This window comes from Trachypithecus francoisi, unplaced genomic scaffold (genome assembly GCF_009764315.1).
Source record: "Trachypithecus francoisi isolate TF-2019V2 unplaced genomic scaffold, Tfra_2.0 Lachesis_group20, whole genome shotgun sequence".
In the NCBI taxonomy this organism is placed as follows: Eukaryota; Metazoa; Chordata; class Mammalia; order Primates; family Cercopithecidae; genus Trachypithecus; species Trachypithecus francoisi.
The window spans coordinates 11373837-11399596 of NW_022681466.1; the positions used below are offsets into that span (position 1 = coordinate 11373837).

The window sequence follows — 25760 nt, forward strand, 5'->3', positions numbered from 1 at the left end:
TTTTATTTCCAAGTATAATCAGAGGCCACTGTCGCCAACATCAGGAGCACGAAACAGTGAGTCTGGTGGAGTTGGCTGCTGGCGGGAGGGGACAGAACTACACCGAACAAAAACTGTCACCCCCTTTGCTGAAGATGACAAAACTACTCCTTCCTGGGGGGCCCTGGAGCCCCTCTCTAGAGACCTGCCAGAGTGACCTTCTCCCTACCACCACCTGCCCAGCTACATGGTCCTTGCAGTCGGGGAGACCTGGGTCCCAGTGCTGAGAGCCCTGGAATCCAGTTTTGAGCCCTGGCAGGCCATGTGCTAAGAGAACCTTCTGGGAACAGACCTCCTTCATTGCGTGTGGGTGGAACTCTGGGAGAACCCTCCAGGGAAACTCACTAAACATCCGTCAGTGCTGTCAGCCCAACCCCGGCTGCCCTTAGATGAAAGGCTGGAATGTGGCTCTGGGTCTGGGAACCCCCCCAGCTTCTGGACACGCCGGCTTCTTCTAAGCCCGGGCCTCTTATTGGTGCTGTCTGCGGCTGGGCAGCCCTGACTATAAGGAGGAGGATCTGATGTGGGGAATGACTGCAGGAAACGAGGCATCGCCCACCCATCACGAAAGGAAGGGAGCCTCCATCCGGAAAGCTGCGGTCTGTCCCGCACAGGTGGCCGAGCTCCAGAGCATCTCCCAGGGATCAGAGAGGCCTGCAGCTGCTACTCTCTGCCCAGAGCATCTCCCAGGGATCAGAGAGGCCCGCAGCTGCTACTCTCTGCCCAGAGCATCTCCCAGGGATCAGAGAGGCCCGCAGCTGCTGCTCTCTGCCCAGAGCATCTCCCAGGGATCAGAGAGGCCCGCAGCTGCTACTCTCTGCCCAGAGCATCTCCCAGGGATCAGAGAGGCCCGCAGCTGCTACTCTCTGCCCAGAGCATCTCCCAGGGATCAGAGAGGCCTGCAGCTGCTACTCTCTGCCCAGAGCATCTCCCAGGGATCAGAGAGGCCTGCAGCTGCTACTCTCTGCCCAGAGCATCTCCCAGGGATCAGAGAGGCCTGCAGCTGCTACTCTCTGCCCAGAGCATCTCCCACGGATCAGAGAGGCCTGCAGCTGCTACTCTCTGCCCAGAGCATCTCCCAGGGATCAGAGAGGCCTGCAGCTGCTGCTGTCTGCCCAGAGCATCTCCCAGGGATCAGAGAGGCTGCAGCTGCTACTCTCTGCCCAGAGCATCTCCCAGGGATCAGAGAGGCCTGCAGCTGCTACTCTCTGCCCAGAGCATCTCCCACGGATCAGAGAGGCCTGCAGCTGCTACTCTCTGCCCAGAGCATCTCCCAGGGATCAGAGAGGCCTGCAGCTGCTACTCTCTGCCCAGAGCATCTCCCACGGATCAGAGAGGCCTGCAGCTGCTACTCTCTGCCAGAGCATCTCCCAGGGATCAGAGAGGCCTGCAGCTGCTACTCTCTGCCCAGAGCATCTCCCAGGGATCAGAGAGGCCTGCAGCTGCTACTCTCTGCCCAGAGCATCTCCCAGGGATCAGAGAGGCCTGCAGCTGCTACTCTCTGCCCAGAGCATCTCCCACGGATCAGAGAGGCCTGCAGCTGCTACTCTCTGCCCAGAGCATCTCCCAGGGATCAGAGAGGCCTGCAGCTGCTACTCTCTGTCCTGGTTTGCTTTCTTCTCCCAAGCCAGAGTTGCAAGCAGTCGCTGGCTACCATCATGCTGAAGGTAGGGGAATGAGTTTGGTAGCTCACCTGGCCTGAGAACTGCCAGGGAGCTGCAGTGGGGAACCGCTGCCCACAAGATCAGTGAGGGAGGAAGGCAGACGCTTGGGAAGACTCCATCCAGGGCCCTGTGTCCCCACGCCGTGCACTGCGCCGGCCACAAAGCACAGGCTGCCAGGGAAAGCAAGCACACACAGACCAAATCCCAGGAGGCGCCCAGAGATGCTTCCTACCTGAAGAAAAGGCGGAGGGAGCGCATGTGGCCCAGGTCCACGCGGAACACGCCACAGATCTGCTCTAGGGCGCACACCCGCTGCGGCTCGTCCCAGCGCGGGGTCTGCAGGAGGCCGTTGCTGTCCGGGAACCGCAGGCCGGTGTCGGAGCTGGACGGGGGGCTGGTGGAACAGGTCATGTGATAATGGCCACACATCTCCCTGCCCACACCACCCAGAGGGGGACAGGGGACATGGGGAAAGTCATTTAAACCTACGCAACAAGCGTAAACACACATACAGGCACGACTGAATATGCCCTGTAAACACCTGTGAATGAAGGCATGGATGAACCCCACTGCACAGTTCTACTTCCACTTGGATGGGAAAGCATTTTCATGATCAAATTCCATTCCACTTCAATAGAGGCAGTAAGTCGTCATCGTGCGAGAGCCAAGATCACATTGACTGGGGTTCCTCGCTGGGTGACCTTGGCCAAGCCACCAAGCCTCTCTCAGCTTTCGTTTCCCCATGGGTAAAGGGAGGAGAATAACAAGGCTTGGTTTCCCTACAGCATGGGGCTGCGCTTTACTGAAAGTAGCTGTTTTGTGATGATTTTAGATAGCATGGGGCTTCCGCCACGGTTTAAACCAGCTCACTGTGCTCCTGAAAAGTACTGGTTCAGTTTAGGCTTTGGTTAGGAAACATTTGAGTTTTCAGTACTATTAATAACGTCACGAGCATTTATGAAAACACTGACTATGGGCCTGGCCCTGAGCTAATGCTTCTCAGGTGCTTTTATTGCATTTAATCTTCACAAAAATCCTCTAAAATGAATAGTGGTATTACCCCACTGTAAAGAAGAGGCAACTGAGGCCCAGAGAGGTTAAGTAACTTGCCCAAGGTCACACAGCTGGCAAGTGGTGGAGCTGAGATTAGAATCTAAGCTTTGTGGCCCATGTTCTCACCAGAGCATATGGTGGAGCTGTCTGCAGTTCAGCAGGACAAACCCATTTATTCTGTTATTTTTTATGAGTTTGTTATATTCCAAATTGCTAAATATTTTATTATACGGATTCAGCCACATCACAGGTTAAATCCTGTCTCTTGAGATTTTTTCTTTTCTTTTTTTTTTTTTTTTTTGAGACAGAGTCTCGCTCTGTCACCCAGGCTGGAGTGCAGTGGCGCGATCTCGGCTCACTTCAACCTCTGCCTTCCGGGTTCAAGTGATTCTCCTGCCTCAGCCTCCCGAGTAGCTGGGATTATAGGCGTCTGTCACCATGACTGGCTAATGTTATATTTTTAGTACAGACAGGGTTTCACCACGTTGATCAGGCTAGTCTTGACCTCCTGACATCAGGTGATCCGCCCGCCTCGGCCTCCCAAAGTGCTGGGATTACAGGCATGAGCCATTGTGCCCAACCCTCTCTTGAGATTTAATAGTAATGTTTAGCAAATGCCTGCTAAAATAAAACCAGAGTAAAGGCAAGACTCAGTTCTGGACCCCAACTGCAGCGTCCCACAGAGACTCAGCTGCATTCACTGCGCCTGCCTTCCTGTTTGAGCTCAGAACATAAAGTGTTGCAGGCAATCAATCCAGAAGCACTTCCTCCTCCAAGAAGCATCAGGTCTAAGTAAACAAAGCTCCTTTGGAGGGTTCCAGCACAATCCCTTCCCACCTGGAGCTTCGAAGAGAGAAACCTGACTGGCCTTTCTAGAACCCTCTACGGCGTCAGGCACAGCCCTGGGCCTGGCGAGTGGAAGGCGGCCTTTCTTCCCCACCTGCCTAAGAAAGTCAGCTGAACAGGTCCTCCCACTGCTGGGGTCCCTGGGCTCTCAAGGAAACGGAGTCAGGTAAAACTAGATCAGAGATGGGCACATGGGCCCATCGCCCGAACTGCTGTGGCTGCGCCATGGACAGGCCCAGAAGGCCAAGGGCTCCCGAAATCTTCTTAAGCTGACCTCTGACCCTGTGGGAGCTGTGCTTCGGAATCGTGGCTCACAACACAGGGCAGGTCTCGGGTCTGAGGCCCCACCGCACCCACGGGTGCCCCCTTTCATCATCTCACTGAACCGCGGGGGCTGCTGTGGCTGGGAGAGCTGCTGCCCCGCGTGCTGCCCGCCGGCCTGACCCACCGGGTGGGGCCATTAGAGGGTGGTATCCTTTCCGGCCTCCTCCCCCAGCCTTCTTACCACACCCAACGGCAGAATCCCCTGAACCTGCGTGTCCCTCCCAGCACACTGTGTCCCCCTCACCGTACGGGGCAGGCCAAGGTTCCCAGAAACCAGACAGAACACAGAGACTCGCCTTGGCAGTCACGGGTGGAAGGCCCCCTCCCTACTGCTGTGGCCAGAGAAGGCTGGTCCCCTGGAGGGCCAGAGCCGATTTCAAATCAGGCAAGAGTCCCGGACACAGGGGCCACCGCACACCTCCCCCAGCAACGTGCCTCCGGGCAGAAGTTGGCTTAAACCCTCTCACAACCCCTTAGGGGCAAATTATTTGCACTAATTAATTGATTGATTCATTAATTCAGGACACTGTGCTTGGGACCTACAGCTGGGTTCCATAGGCTCCAACTAGAGGGAAGGTGATGGAGACCTCAGTTCGCTTTAATTGGGGTACGTCTGGCAGGTCCCCTGTGTGGTCATGGAGGACGAGGTCTGGTGCCCCTCAAGGCTGCTGTGGAGTGGGGGCTGCATCGTGTCTCTTCATCTTCAGCTCCCGGCCCTGGCTTGGCACAGAACACACAGCCATTTAACAGTCATGCCTGAAGTGAAAATGTAAAGTGTCTAGGAATTTTGAAGTCAGAAAAAAATGTTTAAAGAAAATAAACTACAGGGAAAATGAAATATGTACAGTGTTTTATTTTTGCTTATCTTTCTACACACGTAAAGCAATTTGGTTTTAAGAATATTCATATATGCTCCAAATAATTTAGCTTGTTCATAAAATTATGTGATGCATTAAAACCGAAAGGATGGGTTTTGCAGGCAATAACTCCCAAGATGCTATTACGTTAAAAATATCTCATACATAAAACTAGAAGATGCTAAACTTTAAGAAATGTAGCAGTTCTTCATTTCTATCATTTTCTGAAGACCACCAAAATGTAAAAGCAATAATGAAAAAAAGTCAGTAATATCACTGGAAAACACAAAAACTGGGTTCTCTCTCCACCACAGTAAACTATGCCACGTCAGATACAGAGATAGAGATTTGAAATGGCCTCAAATTCTTCACAGCTCATCTTATCAAGGATAGCACCTGTCTCTCCACCCCTGAATCTAGGTGGGCCTTTTTTGACCAATAGTATGTAGCAAACATGATGTTAGGCGAGTTCTGGGGCCTGGGCAGCCCCTCACTCTCCCTCTTGGCACAGGCAAGACAGACAGACAAGAGTTCATGAGAGACACACACAACTGGCAGTCAGCACCAGAGCCCCAACGCCTGTCAACAGAGGCCATTCCAGACCCTCCACCCAACCAAGCCTCCTGGTGGCTGCAGCGACCTGAGTGAACTCCAGGGAGCCCAGCAGACCAGCCTGTCCCAGCCCAGCCCAAACCAAAGGCCTGTGAGCAAAGAAGTGTTTTTTTGTTTGTTTTTTAAAGACAAGGTCTCTCTCTATCCCCTTGGCTGAACTGCGGTGGCGCAAACACAACTCACTGCAGCCTCAACCTCCCAGGCTCAAGCGATCCTCCAGCCTCAGCCTCCCAAGTAGCTGGGACTACAGGCACTCACCACCACACTCGGCTAATTTTTGTATTTTTTATAGAGACGGGGTTTTGCCATATTGCCCAGGCTGGTCTCAAACTCCTGAGCTCAAGTGATCCATCCGCCTTGGCCTCCCAAAGTGCTGGGACTACAGGTGTGAGCCACTGCACCGGGCCTGGTGGTTGCTTTAAGTTGCTAAGTTTGAGGGTGATTTGTTCCATAGCAATAGATCACTGACACACGCAGGACAGGCCAGCTCTCAGAAAAAGCTTGAGGTGGGGGAAGAAACCTTCAAACATATTGAGCTGTGCTTCTCAAGGTTAGAGACACCAGGGCCAGATTTTAGCATTATTTAAAATATCTAAACTGCTAACTTTCCTCTTGCTTTTCTTTGTCCTGAGCCTTTTGAGGTTGCTGAACAAAAAGTCGATGGGAACCCAGCTGTAGGTCCCAAGCACAGTGTCCTGAATTAATGAATCAATCAATTAATTAATGCAAATAATTTGCCCCTAAGGGGTTGTGAGAGGGTTTAAGCCAACTTCTGCCCGGAGGCACGTTGCTGGGGGAGGTGTGCGGTGGCCCCAGTATCCGGGACTCTTGCCTGGATAGAAATGGGCGCTGACCCTCCAGGGGACCAGCCTTCTCTGGCCACAGCAGCAGGGAGGGGGCCTTCCACCCGTGACTGCCAAGGCGAGTCTCTGTGTTCTGTCTGGTTTCTGGAAACTTTGGCGTGCCCCGTTCAGTGAGCGGGACACGGTATGCTGGGAGGGACTTGTAGGTACTGGAGGAGTGGGCAGGGTGTGCTTGGGGTGCTGGGTTGGGAAAGGAGGCTGTGATGGGAGAGGAGGCTGGAAAGAATGACACCCCTTTGGTGGTCCCCCATAACTGCCAAAACCTGGAAGCCACCAAGACGTCCTTTGGTAGTGAATGGATAAATAAGTTTAAATAACTGTGGTACAGCCAGACAAGGGAATACATTACTCATCATTAAAAAGAAATGAGCTGTCAAGCTGTGAAGCACCATGGGGGAGCTGCGACGAGTCTTACGAAGGGGTTTACTAAGCGAAGGGACCCAGTGTGACAAGGCTGCACCCTGTGGGACTCCAATTGTAGGACACTCTGGAAAAGGCAAAACCATGGAGACAGTGACAAGATCAGTGGTTGCCCGGAGCTGGTGGGGAGGTAGGAAGGTGAAGCACGGAGAACTTCTGGGGCAGTGACACACCGGTATGACACCAGAGTGGTCACGGTGACATGTGTCATTATACACTTGTCCAGACCCATAGGACGTACAAGACGGAGTGTGAATGCCGACACAAACTATGGACTCTGGGTGACAATGACGTGTGGGCTTGTGAGTTGTAACACGAGTCCCACTCTGGTGGGGGAGGCTGTGCGTGTGGGGGGAGGGGGTGGATGAGAATTCTCTGTACTCTTCACTCAGTTTTGCTGTGAATCTAAAACAGTTCCAAAAAACAAAATCTACTTGAAAAAAAACCCCAACAAAACCAAATGAATAGCCGAAGAAACTGGGACATACATATGATAAAGATTAACATCTTTAATATGCAAAAAAGTATGTAAATTAAAAAGAAAAATATAAATGCCCAACAGAAAACTGGCAAAAGGAAAATAAAAAATTTAGTAGAGAATAAATACAAACAATGAATAAAATGTCCAGGCCCAGGGTAACGCAATAAATGGAAATAAAAACAGGATAGCATGGTGGGGGGGTGGTTTATGAAATTGGCATCAATTAACAAATTATAAAATCCAGTGTGGTAAAGGATTTGGGGAAACAGACATTCTCGTCCAGCTCAGGGGGAGGAAGAATAGAAACTGACCAATTTTTTTTTTTTTTTTTCTGAGATGGAGTTTTTTGCTCTTGTTGCCCAGGCTGAAGTGCAATGGCACGATCTTGGTTCACTGCAACCTCCGCCTCACGGGTTCAAGCGATTCTCCTGCCTCAGCCTCCCGAGTAGCTGGGATTACAGGCGCCTGCCCCCATGCCTGGCTAATTTTTGTATTTTTAGTAGAGATGGGGTTTCACCATGTTGGTCAGGCTCGTCTGGAACTCCTGACCTCGTGATCCACCTGCCTCAGCCTCCCAAAGTGCTGGGATCACAGGTGTGAGCCACCATGCCCGGCCCTGACCAAATATTTCTGAATGGCAATTTGGAAACAAGATGCCAAAGGCTTAAAAATGTTTATCCATTTTGACTTTTCACTTTCATTTCTAGGAATGAGTCCTAAGGAAATAGCCAGAGGTTCCCACAATAAAGGCATACATGCATAGATGCAGAAAAGCATTCGAGAAAAATCGAATGCTCATTTATGACAAAACCATCTACAAACTAGGAATGGAAGAGAAGCGCCTCAAACTGATAAAGGCACCCACAGATATTCCACCATCAGCATCATACTTAATGGTAAAAGATGGAATTGTTTTCCCCCAAGAGCAGGAACACGATAAGAATGCCTGCTCCCACCACTTCTAGTCCATGTTCTCACAGAGGCCCTGGCCTCTGCATCAGACAAGAAAAGGAAATAAAATGCATAAAGACCGGAAAAGAAGGAATAAAACTGTCCCTGTTTTCAGCTGATACAACTGTTCACCTGAAAAACCTCCTGGAATTTATAAAACAATCTTTAAAACTAATAACTGAATTTCATAAAACTGCAAGATAAAGGTTAACAGAGAAAAATTAATTGTATTCTTAAACAGTAGCAATGCACAATTGGAACATGAAATAAATAAAACATTAAATTTACAGTAGCAAAAAAATCCCCATATGAAACACTTAGGAATAGGCCTGACAAAAGACATTCAAGAACGTCATACTGAAAAACATAAAAATTGCCGAGATAAGGCAAATAGGATCTTAGGAAATGGAGAGATGCACCATGTCCATGGAATAAAACTGTCAACACGGTTAAGATGACAATCTTGCCAGACTGATCTATAGATTCACCACAAGCCCAATCAAAATTCCAACAGGAAGTTTTACTAAAATTGATAAGCTGACCCCAAAATTTTGAGCTCGTATAACCAGAGCGACTATAAAAAAGAAGCATAAAGTTGGAGGATTCATCTGATTTTGAGACCTACATAGCTATCATCAAGATAGTTTGGTATTGGTGAAAAGATAACTATGGTGAAATAGGCAAATAATCAATGGAACATAACAGAGTCCAAAAATATCAACTGATTATTTACAAAAGTGCAAAGACAATTCAGGGGAGAAAGGATGGCTTTTCATCAAACGATACTGGATCAACAGGATATCTGCATGAAAAAAATGGACATCAACTCTTTTCTCCCATCACTCCCCCAAATTAACTCAAAACGGATCACAGACCTAGATGTGAAACCTAAAACAGGAAACTTCCAGAAGAATCTGTAAGAGAAAACCTGTGTAACCTTAGAACAGGCCCAGGTTTCTTAAATAGAACACAAAAAACACAAACTGTAAAGGAAACAATAAACTGGAAAATTAAAGACTTTTTTTCATCAAAATACTCCATTAAAGGAAACAAAAATGCAAGTCACAGACTGGGAGAAAATATTCACAAAACATATAGTCAATAAAAAACTTGTATCCAGAGTATGTATAAGAAACTCTTAAAATACAATAGTATTGTTAGACAAAGGTTTCTTAGACCAGGCACCAACATACGACCATAAGTGGAAAAAAAAAAAAATTAATCTTCATTAAAATGGAAACCTTCTATTCTCTAAGAGATATTATTAAGAAAATAAAAAAGATAAGCCACAGACTGGGAAAAAGATATTTGCCAAATGCTTATATGATAAAGGGTTTATCATATAAATCAGTAGTATGTTTTAAATCATCATTCTATACAGAATATAGAAAAGGTCCTCAAAACTTAGTAATAAGAAAACACAATCCAAAAATGGGCAAAATATTTGAAAAGACATTTCACCAAAGAGGATATTCAGATGGCCAAGAAGCATATGAAAAGGTGCTCAACATCATTCATTATTAGAGAAACGCAAATAGAAACCTCAATGCAATCTAAAGGAACATGACGTGATCCACCACGCATCTATTGGAATGACTGAAAAACAAATTAATGAGGCCGTGAGCAAGGCAGCTCAAGTTTGTAATCCCAGCACTTTGGGAAGCCGAGGCGGGCAGGTCACCTGAGCTCAGGTGTTCAAGACCAGCCTGGGCAACATGGTGAAATCCTGTTTCTGCTAAAAATACAAAAAATTTGCGGGCGTGGTGGCGCACCCCTGTAATCCCAGCTACTCTGGAGGCTGAGGCAGGAGAATCACTTGAACTCCGGAAGCGAGGTTGCAGTGAGCCAACATCATGCCACTGCACTTCAGCCCGAGCGACAGAGTGAGACTCTCAATAAAACCCCACAAAACAAAAAACCAAAAAAACAAAAAACCCCAAAGGAATGAAACTGAACTGAGTGCTGGCCAGGAGGCGAGAGTAACGGAGCTCCCCTACCATGTGACGGGAAGTCAAATGATAGAACCTTTCTGGAAAACTGTTTGGCAGTGTCTTATAAAGTCAAACACACCCCTACCATATGACTCAGCAATCCCCCCCAGGTGTTTACCCAAAATACATGGAAAATGTTCACACGAAATCTGTGTGTGAATGTTTATAGCAGTTTTATTCATCATTGCAAAAAACAAGAAACAACACAAACGTCTTTCAACTGGTGAATGGCTAAACAATGGTACATCTGAACAAGGGAATACATATGCCTCAGCAATAAAAAGGAACAAACTGCTGATATGCATGACGACATGGAGGCATCTCAGATGTATTAAGTGAAAGAAGCCAGACACAAAAACCTACATGAGAAGATACTCAGCATCCTTTGTAGTCAGGGAAATGCAAATTAAAACCACAATGAGATACTCTTACTCACCTATTACAATGGCTACAGTGGATAAGACTGATTATAGCAAGTGTTGCTGAGGACATGGAGGAAGTGGAACTCTCACGAACTGCTGGTGGGAATGCAACGTGGCACAATCACTTTAGGAAAACAGCTCAGCAATATCTTAAAAATTAAACACATGCCTGTTTCCAGTTATTCCATTCCCAAGTATTTACCAAGAGAAAAACGTTATGTCCACATGCAAAGACTTGCACATAAATGTTTGTAACAGCATTATCTAAAATAGCTAAGAACTGGCCGGGCACAGTGGCTCATGCCTGTAATCCCAGCACTTTGGGAGGCCGAGGCCGGTGGATCACCTGAGGTCTGGAGTTTGAGACCAGCGTGACCAACATGGTAAAACGCTGTATCTACCAAAAATACAAAAAATTAGCTGGGCGTGGTGGCAGGCACCTGTAATTCCAGCTACTCAGGAGGCTGAGGCAGGAGAATTGCTTGAACCCTGGAGGTGGAGGTTGAAGTGAGCCAAGATCACATGACTGCACTCCAGCCTGGGCAAGAAGAGTAAAACTCCATCTCAAAAAAATTAAAATTAAAATTATAATTATAATTAACAATAAAATAACAAAATAAAATAGCTAAGAACGGAAAACAACCCAGGGTTTATCAACAGCCAACGCAGTAATGAATTGTGGCCTGTACATACCATGGCATACTACTCAGCAGTAACACACAACAACGTGGACACAAGAAAAAATTATTACGCTGATTGAAAGAAGCAGGATGAAAAACGAGCACGTACTGCATGATCCCATTTACGTAAAATTCTAGGAAAGGCAAACGAATCTAGAGTGATGCAAAGCAGATGTAACTTTTTTCCTTTTTCCTATTATTTTATTGTGTTAAAATACACCCATCAGCAAATTTACCATCTCAACCTCTTTTTTTTTTTTTTGAGACAGGGTCGTCTCACTCTGTTGCCCAGGCTGGAGTACAGTGGCAAGATCTCAGCTCACTGCAACCTCCGCCTCCCGGGCTCAAGCAATTCTCCTGCCTCAGCCTCCCAAGTAGCTGGGATTATAGGCATGCACCACCATGTCCAGCTAATTTTTGTATTTTTAGTAGAGATGGGGTTTCATCACGTTGGCCAGGCTGGTCTCGATCTCCTGACCTCAGGTGATCCACCCGCCTCAGCCTCCCAAAGTGCTGGGACTACAGGCCATGAGCCACCATGTCCGGCCCCATCTCAACCATTTTTAAAATGTACAGTTCAGTGGTATTAAATACATTTCTAATGTTGTGCAATGATCATCACTTTCCATTTCCAGAACTCTTTTCATCTTGTAAAACTAAAGCTCTATACCTATTAAGCAACAGCTTCCAGGCCAGACATGGTGGCTCACGCCTGCAATCCCAGCATGCTGGGAGGCTGAGGTGGGCGGGTCACTTGAGGTCAGGAGTTTGTGACCAGCCTGACCATTATGATCAAATCCCGTCTCTACTAAAAATACAAGAATTAACGGTGGCTCATGCCTGTAATCCCAGCACTTTGAGAGGCTGAGGCAGGCAGATCACCTGAGGTCAGGAGTTCAAGACCAGCCTGACCAATATGATGAAACCCCATCTCTACTAAAAACACAGAAATTAGCCAGGTGTGGTGTCATGGGCCTGTAATCCCAGCTACATGGGAGGCTGAGACAGGAGAATCGCAGTGAGCCGGGATCGCATCATTGCACTCCAGCCTGGGCAACGAGAGCAAAATTCCGTCTCAAAAAAAAAAAAAAATTAGCCAGGCATGGTAGTGGGTGCCTGTAATCCCAGCTACTTGGGGAAGACTGAGGCAGGAGAAGTGCTTGAACTCAGGAGTTGGAGGTTGCCGTGAGTCGAGATCATGCCACTGTACTGCAGCCTGGGTGATAGAGTGGGACTCCATCTCAAAAAAAAAAAAAAAAAAAAAGCCCATTAACTTCCCATTGCCACCCTCACACGCCAAGCAAAATCAACTGTCTGTCTCAGTGAATCTGACTACTACTCTTAGCACCTAATCTCAGTGAAATTATACAGTATCGTCTTTTCATGACTGGCTTATGTCACTTAGCATAATGTCCTCCGGGTTCATCCATGCTGTAGCGTGGGTCAGAATTTCCTTCCCTTTTCTTTTTCTTTTTTTTTTTTTTTGAGATGGAGTCTCACTCTGTCACCCAGGCTGGAATACAGTGGCACAGTCTCGGCTCACTGCAACCTCCACCTCCAGGGTTCACGCCATTCTCCTGCCTCAGCCTCCCAAGTAGCTGGGACTACAGGCACCCACCACTACACCTGGCTAATTTTTTGTATTTTTAGTAGAGACGGGGTTTCACCATGTTAGCCAGGGTGGTCTCGATCTCCTGACCTCGTGATCCACCCACCTCGGCCTTCCAAAGTGCTGGGATTCCAGGCATGAGCCACCGCACCTGGCTTCCTTCCCTTCTGTGGCTGAATAATATTTCATTGCACGGATGGACCACATTTTGTTTATCTTTTCATCCACCAATTGATGGGTTGCTCCATGTTCTTATCATGAATAATGCTGTGAAGCCATGGTGTCCAGATATCTGTGTCCCTGCTTTCAATTCTTTTGGGTATATACCCAGAAATGGAATTGCTGGATGACATGGTCATTCTATTTTTAATTTTTTGAGGAACTGCCATACTGTTTTCCACAGCAGCTGTACCGCCTGAGATTCCCGCCAGCAATGCACAGGGATTTCAATTTCTCCACATCCTCACCGACACTTGTTACTTTTTATTTTTTGATAGTAGCCATCCTTATGGGTGGGAGGTTGTATTCACTGGAGTTTTGATTTTGCATTTCCCTGATGATTAATGATATTGAGTACCTTCATGTGCTTACCAGGCATTTGTGCATCTTCTTTGGAGATATGTCTTTTCGAATCCTTTGATCATTTTTTGAATTGGGTTGTTTGGGGTTTGATTTTGTTTGTTTGGTTGATTGGTTTGTTGTTTTTTATGTTTGTTTGTTTGTCTGTTTTGGAGACAGAGTCTTGCTCTGTCATCCAGGCTGGAGTACAGTGGCATGATCTCGGCTCACGGCAACCTCTGCTTTCCAGGTTCAAGCTATTCTCCTACCTCAGCCTCCCAAGTAGCTGGGATTACAGACGTACCCCATCGTGCCCAGCTAAGTTTTGTATATTTGGTAGAGACGGGGTTTCACCATGTTGGCCAGGCTGGTCTCGAACTCCTGACCTTAGGTGATTTCGCCTACCTCGACCTCCCAAAGTGCTGGGATTACAGACGTGGGCTACCATGTCCAGCCAGTTATTGTTTTTTTTTTTTTAATTGTTGTTGAGTTTTAGGAGTTCTCTACATATCCTGGACAATTATTCCTTATTAAACATATATGACCTGCAAATACTTTCCCACATTCTGTGGGTTGCCTTTATACTCCGCTGATACTATATTTTGATGTACACATTTTTAAATTTTTCATGAGGTCCAGTTTATTTTTTTTATTGCCTGTGCTACTGGTGTCATATCCAAGAAATCATTGCCAAATTGCAGATAAGACATTGGGAGACACGAAGAAACTTCTGGGGGTGATGGATCTGTTCATTATCTTGATTGTGACGATGGCTCCATGAGTGTATATTATATGTGTCCAAACTGATCAAATTGTGCACTTTAAACATGTGTGGTTGATTGTACAATTATACTTCAAGAAAGTTGTAAAAAAACCACCAATATTCAACTCTCAGTACTATTGCTAAATTTTCAACCATAGAGAATACTTCAATATATTGTGGCACATTCATATGATGCAACACCATTAAGCAAGTATAAAATATTTACTAAAAGTATGTGATGACCAGAGACATCCTCACACTATTATGCTGAATGAAGAAAGTGGGATGCAAAACTATTTAAAAAATGCTATCAATACTGTTTTATATATAATACATATTGACAGGTGTATCTACGCAAATGTAGAATTAGAAAATAATACTAAAACTATAATAATGATCATACCTAGATGGCATGTCTATAATATACTTTCATCGCATTAAAAGAATTTTCTAAAAGGCATAATGTATCATTTTGATAATCAGAAATAATAAGTTAATTTTCTGTACTAATTTTTTTTTTTTTAGGCGGAGTCTTGCTCTGTCACCCAGGCCGGAGTGCAGTGGTGTGACCTTGGTGGCTCACTGCAGCCTCCGCCTCTCAGGTTCAAGTGATTCTCCTGCCTCAGCCTCCCGAGTAACTGGGATTACAGACATGTGCCACCACGCCTGGCTAATTTTTTTGTAATTTTAGTAGAGACGGAGTTTCACCATGTTGTCCAGGCTGGTCTCGAACTCCTGACCTCAAATGATCTGCCTGCCTTGGCTTCCCAATGTGCTGGGATTACAAGTGTGAGCCACCGCGCCTGGCCTGTACTAATTTTTTTTTTTTTTTTTTTTTTTTGAGACGGAGTCTCGCTCTGCCGCCCGGGCTGGAGTGCAGTGGCTGGATCTCAGCTCACTGCAAGCTCCGCCTCCCGGGTTCACGCCATTCTCCTGCCTCAGCCTCCCGAGTAGCTGGGACTACAGGCGCCCACCACCACGCCCGGCTAGTTTTTTGTATTTTTTTTTTTTTAGTAGAGACGGGGTTTCACCGTGTTAGCCAGGATGGTCTCGATCTCCTGACCTCGTGATCCGCCCGTCTCGGCCTCCCAAAGTGCTGGGATTACAGGCTTGAGCCACCGCGCCCGGCCGCCTGTACTAATTTTTTTAAAAAGAAGCCTGTGTGTCTTTTAATATCGTATTTAAAAAAAATAATAATTTAGAAAAGAAAAAGGTGAGGCAAAATAACCAATTATCATCATGGCTACCATTTATTGGAGCTTCCTGTGTGCCAGGAGCTCTCCTAATTGCTATGAAGACTTCCTTATATAAACCTTGTGGGTGAGACAGCACTAACCCCATTTTATAGCTAAGGAGACCGAGGCCAGGAATCATGTCCTCAGGTTTCAGAATGGCCCACAGCAGGGCAGGATGGACAGTTAGGCGTGGCCAATGGGAAGCTCACGTTCCTGACTCTTTCGGCATATGCCTTCCATAGACAGCGGTCATAACGACTGGAAAAGAAGACAACATGCTAAAAACAACATCTATGAAAGAATGCCCCTGCAACCACGTCCACTTCTCCCCTTCACCCCTGCTCCTGGCTCAGAAACTATCAACGGTCAGCTTTGTCTGCCAGTCAAACTCCCATCCACAGATGGGTACTGAGCCCGCCCTACACGTTGGCCTGAACACCTCTTTCCTCATTTTCCCGAGTATGAGTTTCCTAGGGCGGCTGCAGCAAACACCACAGCTGCATGGCTTAAAGCAACACAAATGTGTTCTCTCACACTTCTGGACACCAGAAGCCTGAAGCCAAGGTGCCAGCAGGCCACATTCCCTCTGAAAGTCTAGGAGACTCCTCCCTTGAGTCTCCCCAGCTTCAGGTAGTTCCTGGCATCTGTGGCCTTCCGTGGCTTGCAGCTGTATCACTCCAGCTCTGCTCCATCATCATGTGGCCTTCTTCCCTCCGTGTATGGGTCTACTGTGTCTCTGTTTTCTCTTCTTAGAAGGACACCACTCACTGGATTAGAGACCACCCTAATCCAGAATGACCTCATCTTGACTAATTGCAAAGACCCTATTTCCAAGTAACATTGCAATCTGAGTTTCCAGGTGGACATGAATTTGAGGGAACACTTTTCAATCCAGTATGTCCCTTACCATGTCCCCACTAGAGCACAGGCAAACATGACAGCTCACTTCCTTTCCATACCCCAGGACCTCTTCTCTCCAGGATTTGCTTACATGGGTCCCTCTGCTCTGCCTCTCTCGTCTGATTCTTCCCACTCTCCAAGGCCCCGCTCAAACCCTACTTCCTCCACGTGGCTTCCCTTCAATCCTCAGGGAAACCACTAAGCCAAGTGTCTGAGACATGCAGCAAGTCCAACATATGCTAATTTCCCTTTATCCCCTGGAAAATCCTTAGAAACTTATCAGTCTTTTTTTAAAATGTGTTTTGCTTTTGACTTTGTATAAAAGTCATTTGTTGATACAAAAACCAGACCAGCATTTCAAAATAAAAACAGTCACTAAACTAAAAATGGAAAGGAACTTCCTCAGTCTAATAAATGGCATATATGAAAAACCAACAACTTAAAAAAAAAACCCACAAATTTAATTGTGAAAGACTGAAAGCTTTCCCCCGTATGACTGGGACCAAGACAAAGATATTCACTCTCACCACTTCTAGTCGACATTGTGCTGGAAGGCCTACCTGGAAAATTAGGCAAGATAAAGAAAGAAAAGGCAAAAAGATTTTAAAAATAAAATCTTTAAAAGAAATAAAATTTTAAAAAGGAAAAGGAAGAAGATTGAAAAAAAAGGAGTAAAACTATCTCTACTAACAGATGACATGATCTAGCATATAGAATATCGTTAGGAGTCTACACACAAACACACATAGAAAACCCACTAAAACCAATAAAGTCAGTAAGGTTGCATTATATAAGATCAACGTCTAAAAATGAATTGTATTTGTATACACTGGCAATGAACAACACAAAAATAAAATTAATAAAACAATTCTCTTCACAACACACATACACACACAAGTACAAGACTTGTGTACTTAGGACTATAGACATTGATACAAATTAAAGACCTAAATAATTGGAAAGGCATCCCATGTTCATGGATTGGAAGACTTAATATTGCTATGATGGCAATACTCTCCAAATTGATGTGAAGATTCAACACAATTCCCATCAAAATCCCAGATGCCTTTTTTGCCGATATTGACAAGTTGATCCTAAAATTCATATGGAAATACAAGGGACCCAGAATAGCCAAAACAACATTGAAAAATTAGGATTCATACTTCCTAATTTCAAAACTTACTACAAAGCTACAGTAATCAATATGGTGTGATACAGGCATAAGGATAGACATATTGATCAATGGAATAGAATTGAGTCCAGAAATAAACCCACACATTTATGGTCAATTGTTTCCAACAAGCTTGGTAAAACAATTCAATTGATAAAAGAAAAATCCTTTAAAACTTTTTTTGAGACATTGTCTCACTCTGTCACTCAGGCTAGAGTGCAGTGGCGAGATCTCGGCTCACTGCAACCTCTGCCTCCTGAGTTCAAGGGATTCTCATGCCTCAGCCACCTGAGTAGCTGGGATTACAGGCGTGTGCCACCACAACCAGCTAATTTTTATATTTTTTGGTAGAGACAGGGTTTCACCATGTTGGCCAGGCTGGTCTCGAACTCCTGAGCTCAAGTGATCTGCCTGCTTCGGCCTCCCAAAGGGATTATAGGCATGCTGGGATTAGAGGCATGAGCCGCTGCACCCAACCGGGTGAAAGAATGGTCTTTTCAGCAAATGGCATGGTGATAACTGGATAGCCACATGCAAAGAATGAAGTCAGACCATAACCTCACACTGTCTACAACAATTAACTTTAAAATGGATCAAAGACTTACGTGTAAGAGCTAGAATTATAAATCTCTTAGAAGAAAACATAGATACTTTGATATGACACCAAAAAGACAATCAACCAAAGAAAAAAATAGATACATCTGACTTCATAAAAATTTAAAACTCAACACTATCAAGATAGTGAAAATACAACTCATAGAATGGGAGGAAAATTGTTTTAAATCATATATCTGACAAAGGACTAGTACCCACATATTTTTTTAAAAACACTTAAGATGTAAGAATAAAAAGACAAATGACTCAATTTAAAAATGGGCAAAGAATTTAAATAGACATATCTCCAATGAAGATATAAATGGCCAATAAGCACATGAAAAATTCTGCACATCATTATTCCCAGGAGAAATGCAAATCAAGGCTGAGCATGGTGGCTCACGCCTATAATCCCAGCACTTTGGGAGGCCAAGGTGGGTGGGTCACCTGAGGTTAGGAGTTCGAGACCAGCCTGGCCAACATGGTGAAACCCCATCTCTCTAAAAATACAAAAATGAGCCGGGCATGGTGGTGCACACCTGTAATCCCAGCTACTTGGGAGGCTGAGGCAGAAGAATCTCTTGAACCTGGGAGATAGAGGTTGCGGTGAGCCAAGACTGTGCCACTGCACTCCTGCCTGGGCAACAGAGCAAGAATCTGTCTCAAAACAAACAAACAAAAAAAAATGCAAGTCAAAAACAACGTTGAGATACTACTCCACACCCACTGGGATGGCTGCAATTAAAAAATGGGAAATACTAAGTGTTGGTGAGGAGGTCCTAAAGAAATATGAACACTCACTCCATGCTGATGGGAAAATAAAATAGAGTAGCCAATTGTAGGTAACAGTTTGGTAGGTCCTCAAAAATTAAACACAGCGTTAACATTTGACCAAGCAATTCCACTCATAGGCATATATCCTAGATAACAGAAAATTGGGCCGGGCACGGTGGCTCATGCCTGTAATCCCAGCACTTTGGGAGGCTGAGGCAGATGGATCACTCGAGGTCAGGAGTTCGAGACCAGCCTGCCCAACATGGTGAAACCCCATCTCTACTAAAAATATAAAAATTAGCCAGGTGTGGTCCTGTAATCCCAGCTATTTGGGAGGCAGGAGAATCGCTTGAACCCAGGAGGCGGAGGTTGCAGTGAGCCAAGATCACACCATTGCACTCCAGCCTGAGCAACAGAGCGAGACTCCATCACACACACACACAAAAAGAACAGAACAGAAAATAGTTGTCTATATAAAAATGTGTACACAAATGTTCATAGTAGCATTATTCATAATATCCAAAAAGAGAAAAAGAGAAAAATGTCCATCAACTGATGACTGGATAAACAAACCGTGGCATCCATACAGTGCAATACTGTTCAGCTATAAACAGTAATGAAGTACCGGCCCATTACAATATGGACGAATCCTGAAAACACGATGCTAAGCGAAAGGAGCCAGTCACAAAAGGCCACATGTTCTATGATTCCATTTATATGAAATATCCAGAATAGGTAAGTCCACAGAGACAGAAAGCAGGTTAGTGGTTGCCGGGGCTGAGGAAGGGAGAGCTGGGCTGTGGCTGCTAAGGAGTATGAGGTTTCTTTTTGGGGTGATGAAAATGTTCTGGAATCAGGTTATGATTACACAGCTTCATGAATGTACTAACTGGCATTGCATTGTACACTTTAAAAGGGTGACTTACATGCTATGTGACTAAAAAGTCACTATGCACCTGCTCTCTCCCGTCTGATTTATCTTGTACATCTCCCACCAAAGGGTCTTCTACAAAGCATGGCCTCAGAAAATATTTGTTCTGCAATAAAAAGTTCTGGGTGTCCCCCCAGACCTCAACCTGCAGATAACGGGACAAGGTCCCCAACCGTGAAGAGCTTCATTGTGGTGGGGAGCCAGGCAGCAAATGGTAAACGGGTCATGGGGTGCTCTAAGGGAATGAACACAGGGTGGGAGGTGGAGGGGCTGGGCACGGCCACTCTAGAGAGGTGGACTTGGGGGTCCTCAGTGAAGCCTGCAGGAAGGTGAAGAGCTAGCAGAGGGCCCAGGGGAAATGCCTGCCTGTAATAAACTAAGTACATCAGAGAAAGCACCAGTCCTCACATGAGTCCCAGTGCAAAAACGGCGCCATCCTGGAAACGGAGATTCAGCCCCGTGCAAAACAGCGCCACCCTCTGGAAGCGGAGGTTCAGTTTGCTCCTCCATTGTTGAGTTTTATGTTCCTCCCAGTGTGAGAATGGAAGTGATCTCATATTGTAAATAATTTTACGTTAATATACACTCCCTGTATTTTTATTTTATTTTATTTTATTTTCAGAGGAGTCTCTCTCTATGGCCCAGGCTGGAGTGCAGTGACGCAATCTTGGCTCACTGCATCCTCCACCTCTCCGGTTCAAGGCATTCTTGTGTCTCAGCCTCCTGAGTAACTGGGATTACAGGTGTGCACCACCAGGCCTGTCTAATTTTTGTACTTTTAGTAGAGACAGCGTTTCACCATGTTGGCCAGGCTGGTCTCAAACTCCTGGCCTCAGGTCATCCACCCACTTTAGCCTCCCAAAGTGCTGGGATTACAGGCATGAGCTACTGCACCCAGCCTACACTCCCAGTATTTTTTAAGTTGCTTAACATCTGCAAGTAGTAAATAAATTCACGCTGTGGTTAAAAATTTTAAAAAGACAAGCGTGCAGAATCAGCATTGGAAGCCCTGTCCCCCAAGTCATCCTGGTCAGCAGTTGAGTGACTCTTCTTCTAAAGTTCGTTCTGCGGGTTGCCAGTAGACACCATTTTGAAATAATGGCTCGGGGCAATTAGAAAAGAAGGGTCTTTAATGTATTCTTCAACTTGACTCATAAAAGTAGAGTCAATCACTCTTCTCTACAACAGTCAACTTCTCTCAAGGAAGACCTGAGGAAGCTGGTGCCCGACCCACCTGGAGACACGGACCTCATAGGAGGTGAGCTGAGGACGCGGTTCATTTTGACACCACTTCGGCTGTGAGATGCTGGGAGGTGTCAGACGGGAGCATCCCACGGGGTGGGGATTGGGGCTCTAGAAGGCTTCCTCTTGGAGCAGGTGGCATGGGGGCTGGCTGTGGGGGTCTTTGTGGGGAAGAAAGAGCCTGAGTGGGTGCAGGGACAAGGAAGGTCCGCGGAGAACTAGCCGGAGTGCTCTGAAAACGGCCCTGGCGTTGATTTTTAAAAAGGTTGCTCAAAAGAACTGAAAGCAGGGACTGGAACAGATATGTGTACCCTGTGTTCACAGCAGCATCATTTATGATGGCCAGAGGCCGAAGCAGTCCAGTGTCCACCAATGGGTGAATGGAGAAAGACAATGTTGTCCCTGCATGCAGTGGCAGGTTATTTAGCTATGAAAAGAAGGAAATTCTTTTTTTTTTCCCCCTGAGATTGAGTCTTGCTTTGTCGCCCAGGCTGGAGTGCAATGGCGCAATCGTGGCTCACTGCAATCCCCGCCTCCCGGGTTCAACCGATTCTCCTGCCTCAGCCTCCTGAGTAGCTGGGATTACGGGCGTGTACTACCACGCCTGGCTAATTTTTGTATTTTTAGTAGAGACAGGGTTTCACCATGTTGGTCACGCTGGTCTCAAACTCCTGACCTCGTGATCCACCCTCCTTGGCCTCCCAAAAAAGTGCTGGGATTGCAGGTGTGAGCCACCGTGCCCTGCTAAAAAGGAAGGAGATTCTGACACAGGCTACAGCGTGAATGACGCTTGACATTATGCTAAGTGAAAGAAGTCCGACACAGAAGGTCAAACCCTGCATGATTCCACTCCTATCGGGTCCCCATAGCAGTCAAACTCAGGGACAGAAAGTAGAATGGAGGCCGCCAGGGGCTTGGGGGAGAGGAGATGGGGAGTTGTTTAACGGGAACAGAGTTTCAGTTTGGGAAGATGAAAAAGTTCCGAAGGTGGAGAGTGTGGTGATAACTGCATAACAATGTGAATACACTTACTGCCACTCAACTGTGCACTTACAAATGGTGAAGGCTGGGTGCGGTGGCTCTCGCCTGTAATTCTAGCACTTTGGGAGGCTGAGGTGGGTGGATTGCCTGAGCTTAGGAGTTCGAGACCAGCCTGGGCAACACGGTGAAACCCCATATCTACTAAAATACAAAAAATTAGCCGGGCATGGTGGTGCCTACCTGTAGTCCCAGCTGCTCAGGAGGCTGAAGCGGGAGAATCACTTGAACACGGGAGGCAGAGGTTGCAGTGAGCCGAGATCACCCCACTACATTCCAGCCTGGGCAACAGAGCGAGACTTCATCACAAAAAACAAAAATGGTTAAAATGGTAAATTTTATGTTATAGTGGCACCCCCTCACCCAAGAGGAGTACAACCCAATATCCTGGTTGGTGTCTGAACCCTTGGATAGTGCCAAACCCTATAAATACTATGTTTTTCCTATACATACACCTATGATAAAGCTTAATCTACAAATTAGGCACAGTAAGAGATGAACAACAATAATAATAAAATAGAAGTGGCCAGGCGTGGTGGCTCATGCCTGTAATCCCAGCACTTTGGGAAGCTGAGATGGGTAGATCACTTGAGCCCCAGGAGTTCAAAACCAGCCTGCATAACACAGAGAGACGCCATCTTTATAAAAAATTAAAACAAAAAATTATCCAGGCATGGTGATGCACTCCATCATTCCAGCTACTTGGGAGGCTGCAGTGAGCCATGATCGCACTACTGTACTCCAGCCTGGGCAACAGAGCAAGACCCTGTCTCAAATAAAAACAAAACCAAAACCCTCCCCCAAAACAATACACTGTAATAAAAGTTCATACCATAGGTCTTAGCAACCTCAGCACAGAATCCTGTTCTTTCCTTATTCAGTTGAGAACTTCCACCTTCTCGGTAAAGGAAGTGCTTTACGGCTTCTCTTTGGCATATCCAAATTGTCAGCATCACTGCTCTTGTGCTGTGGGGCCATTACTCAGTCAAATAAAGGTGACTTGAACACAAGCACTGAGATCCTGGGACAGCCGATCTGATCACCCAGACAGCCGTCGGGATGGAGGGGGAGGGTAGGAGACTTCATCACTCTACCAGAATGGCATGCAATTTAAAGCTCATTTTTTGTTTATTTCTGGAATTATTTCTGGAATTTTCCCATTTAATTTTTTTTTTTTTTTTTTTTTTTTTTTTTTGAGATGGAGTCTCATTCTGTTGCCCAGCCTGGAGTGTGATGGCGCAATCTCGGTTCACTGCAACTTCTGCCTCCCAGGTTCAAGCAATTCTCCTTGCCTCAGCCTCCCAAGTAGCTGGGATTATAGACATGCCCCACCACGCCTGGCTAATTTTTGTATTTTTAGAGAGATGGGGTTTCACCATGTTGCCCAGGCTGGTCTCGAACTCCTGACCTCAAGTGATCCGCCCACCTTGGCCTCCCCAAGTGCTGGGATTACAGGTGTGAGCCACTGTGCCCAGCCCCATTTAATGCTTTTGGATCATGGTTGGCCGAGGATAACTGAAACTGCAAAAAGCAAAGCTGCAGTGAGGGGGGACTACATGTATTTTATTGCAACTAAAAAACAAAAAAAAGGTGAATACCATAGAGTTTCTTGGCTTCCTCCACCCTAAAGCACATTCCCGTATCTTCCCTGGCTCTCCCAGGCTCTTCTCAGGCATGACACCCACACGGTAGGGCTGGCTAACCCTGGGGACCCAGCAAAGGCTGCACCAACCCACAGGTGGGGCTGGTAGGAGGCTCGGTTCACGCTCTGGTTTATCTTATGATGCTGAGGAGTTTGTGGCATAGGTTCAGAAACGTTGAAAGAGGGAGAAGCCTGGGCGCCTTGCTTTGAGAGTGGCTTTGTGGCTACCTCCTTGTCCGATTCTTTTTTTTTTTTTTTTTTTTTTTTGAGGCGGAGTCTCGCTCTGTCGCCCAGGCTGGAGTGCAGTGGCCGGATCTCAGCTCACTGCAAGCTCTGCCTCCCGGGTTTACGCCATTCTCCTGCCTCAGCCTCCCGAGTAGCTGGGACTACAGGCGCCCGCCACCTCGCCCGGCTAATTTTTTTGTATTTTTAGTAGAGACGGGGTTTCACCATGGTCTCGATCTTGTCCGATTCTTGATTTGGCTTCAGTTCTTGCCTTTGACCTGGAGTTGGGGCCACCCCTGCAGCCACTGCGCCCTCTACAGGTGAGAAGGCCCAAGGAAGAAGCCCTCTGCTGGCCATGCCGTCCCCACTGCCAGCGGGAGCGACTTGCAAGGCCACAAACACCTGGAACAATCCGCCCGGCCGCGTCCCTCCTCAGCCTCCAGCAGGGCGTTGGATTTTGGGACACGGCAGGTTCTGTTTCCTTTTGTTTACTTTTTCCCTTCGCATTTGGTGAACTCCACGTCAGGAAAGCTAGTCTTTGGGGTTCAAGGAAGAACAAAACAAACCCGACCTCCTGTAATCTACCTGGATGGGAATGCCCAGCTTTGTGCAGCCTGAGCTCTGGCCGACTGGAATTTCTGCCAGGTCCTATTCACACCCTTGGCCCCAGCTGGCTGTGAGGTTTCCTGGGAACACTTGCCTCCTATGTGGCCTACTTAAAAGGCTGCTCGGAGCCAGCCAGGTGTTCTTTAAGCCCCTGTGAAGATTCCTTGATCAGTTACACAAAAAGCTTGCTCAAAAGAATGGGACCGGGAGCAACCGCCATGCCCTCTGGAGCCCCAACTCCTGATTTCAAAGGATCAACAAGTGACAGAGAGTTGGGGACTGGGGGGGTCGTGCATGAAGGGAGCCAGCACCCACAACAGGGTCCACCCTGAAGCGAAAAGACAAATATCATTTTTCCTCCAGTCTGCAACAAACCGTGCACAGCTTCGAGACCCCCAGCCGGCCCAAACCTTTCGCTGGCTGCCCACTAACTCTCCCTGCAGCCCTTCGTACAATACGATTTCGGGCAACGCCTGCGTCCGCCCACACCTGTGGAGCATGAGCCCTACTTTGGAACGGACAGGGTCTGTGCAGAGACTGGGCAGACCTCTGGGCTTCAGGATGGCAGCAGCAGCTCCGGCAGGCAGCTCTCCAGGCCACGAGATGAGCACAGACCTTTCTACACCCTCACAGCTTCTGTAGCTTCCCAGGCAACAGAGCCAGTCAGGGCATGGGGACGCCAGGCAGCAGTGTCAGACTCGGCCATTTCCAAGTTCTGTCTTGTCCCTGCCAGGCAGAACAGGTGCACGTCCAGGTCAACCTGTGACCTCAGCCTTACTAACTCTTGTCCAGGCAAACATGGAAGCGAGATGGAATCAAGTAAGAACCCACCTATGCTGGGCAGTGATTACTCTAAAGGCTTATGCAATAGCCCTGCTCCTCTGTTGACACCGTACATGTTGATGCAGAGACTGAGGCTCAGCGAGGTCACTGCTCACACCGGCCCCTGCACTGTCCCAAGCTGTCTCTCTTGCAGCAAGGGAAAACGGCTCTTCAGCCTCTGTTACATTTTAACCATAAGGCATTTTCTCACGCAGGGCTTTCAAATGTTGGCCGACAGACAAGAAGCCCACTGAACATTTGGGAAGAAGAGTTCTAGAGAGAAGAGGATTCAGGAAGGCTCGAGTCACAGCAGTGTGTGTGCACGTGTGTGCTTACACACCCGAAACACGAATGACTGCGTTGGTCACATCTGTGGTGTGCCCACATCCTTCCCAACAAAGACAAGCCCAAGAGGGTGAGGGAGACACACCGTGCAAAGACCAGCTT

The 25760-nt window shown here is 46.8% G+C and overlaps 1 protein-coding gene across 5 annotated transcripts in view; it reads right to left on the minus strand.

The window, feature by feature from the left end:
* The window catches only part of TBC1D16 (TBC1 domain family member 16), a 99301-nt gene that overhangs the window by 14078 nt on the left and 59463 nt on the right, over positions 1 to 25760 (minus strand). For 4 of the 5 annotated variants that reach the window (XM_033182495.1, XM_033182496.1, XM_033182492.1 and 1 more), the window contains exon 4: positions 1936 to 2097. In XM_033182495.1, the coding sequence (XP_033038386.1) occupies positions 1936 to 2097 (162 nt within the window). Of the gene's footprint in view, positions 1 to 1935; positions 2098 to 25760 lie in introns of those variants that run through there. The other variant, XM_033182497.1, reaches the window with a different exon arrangement.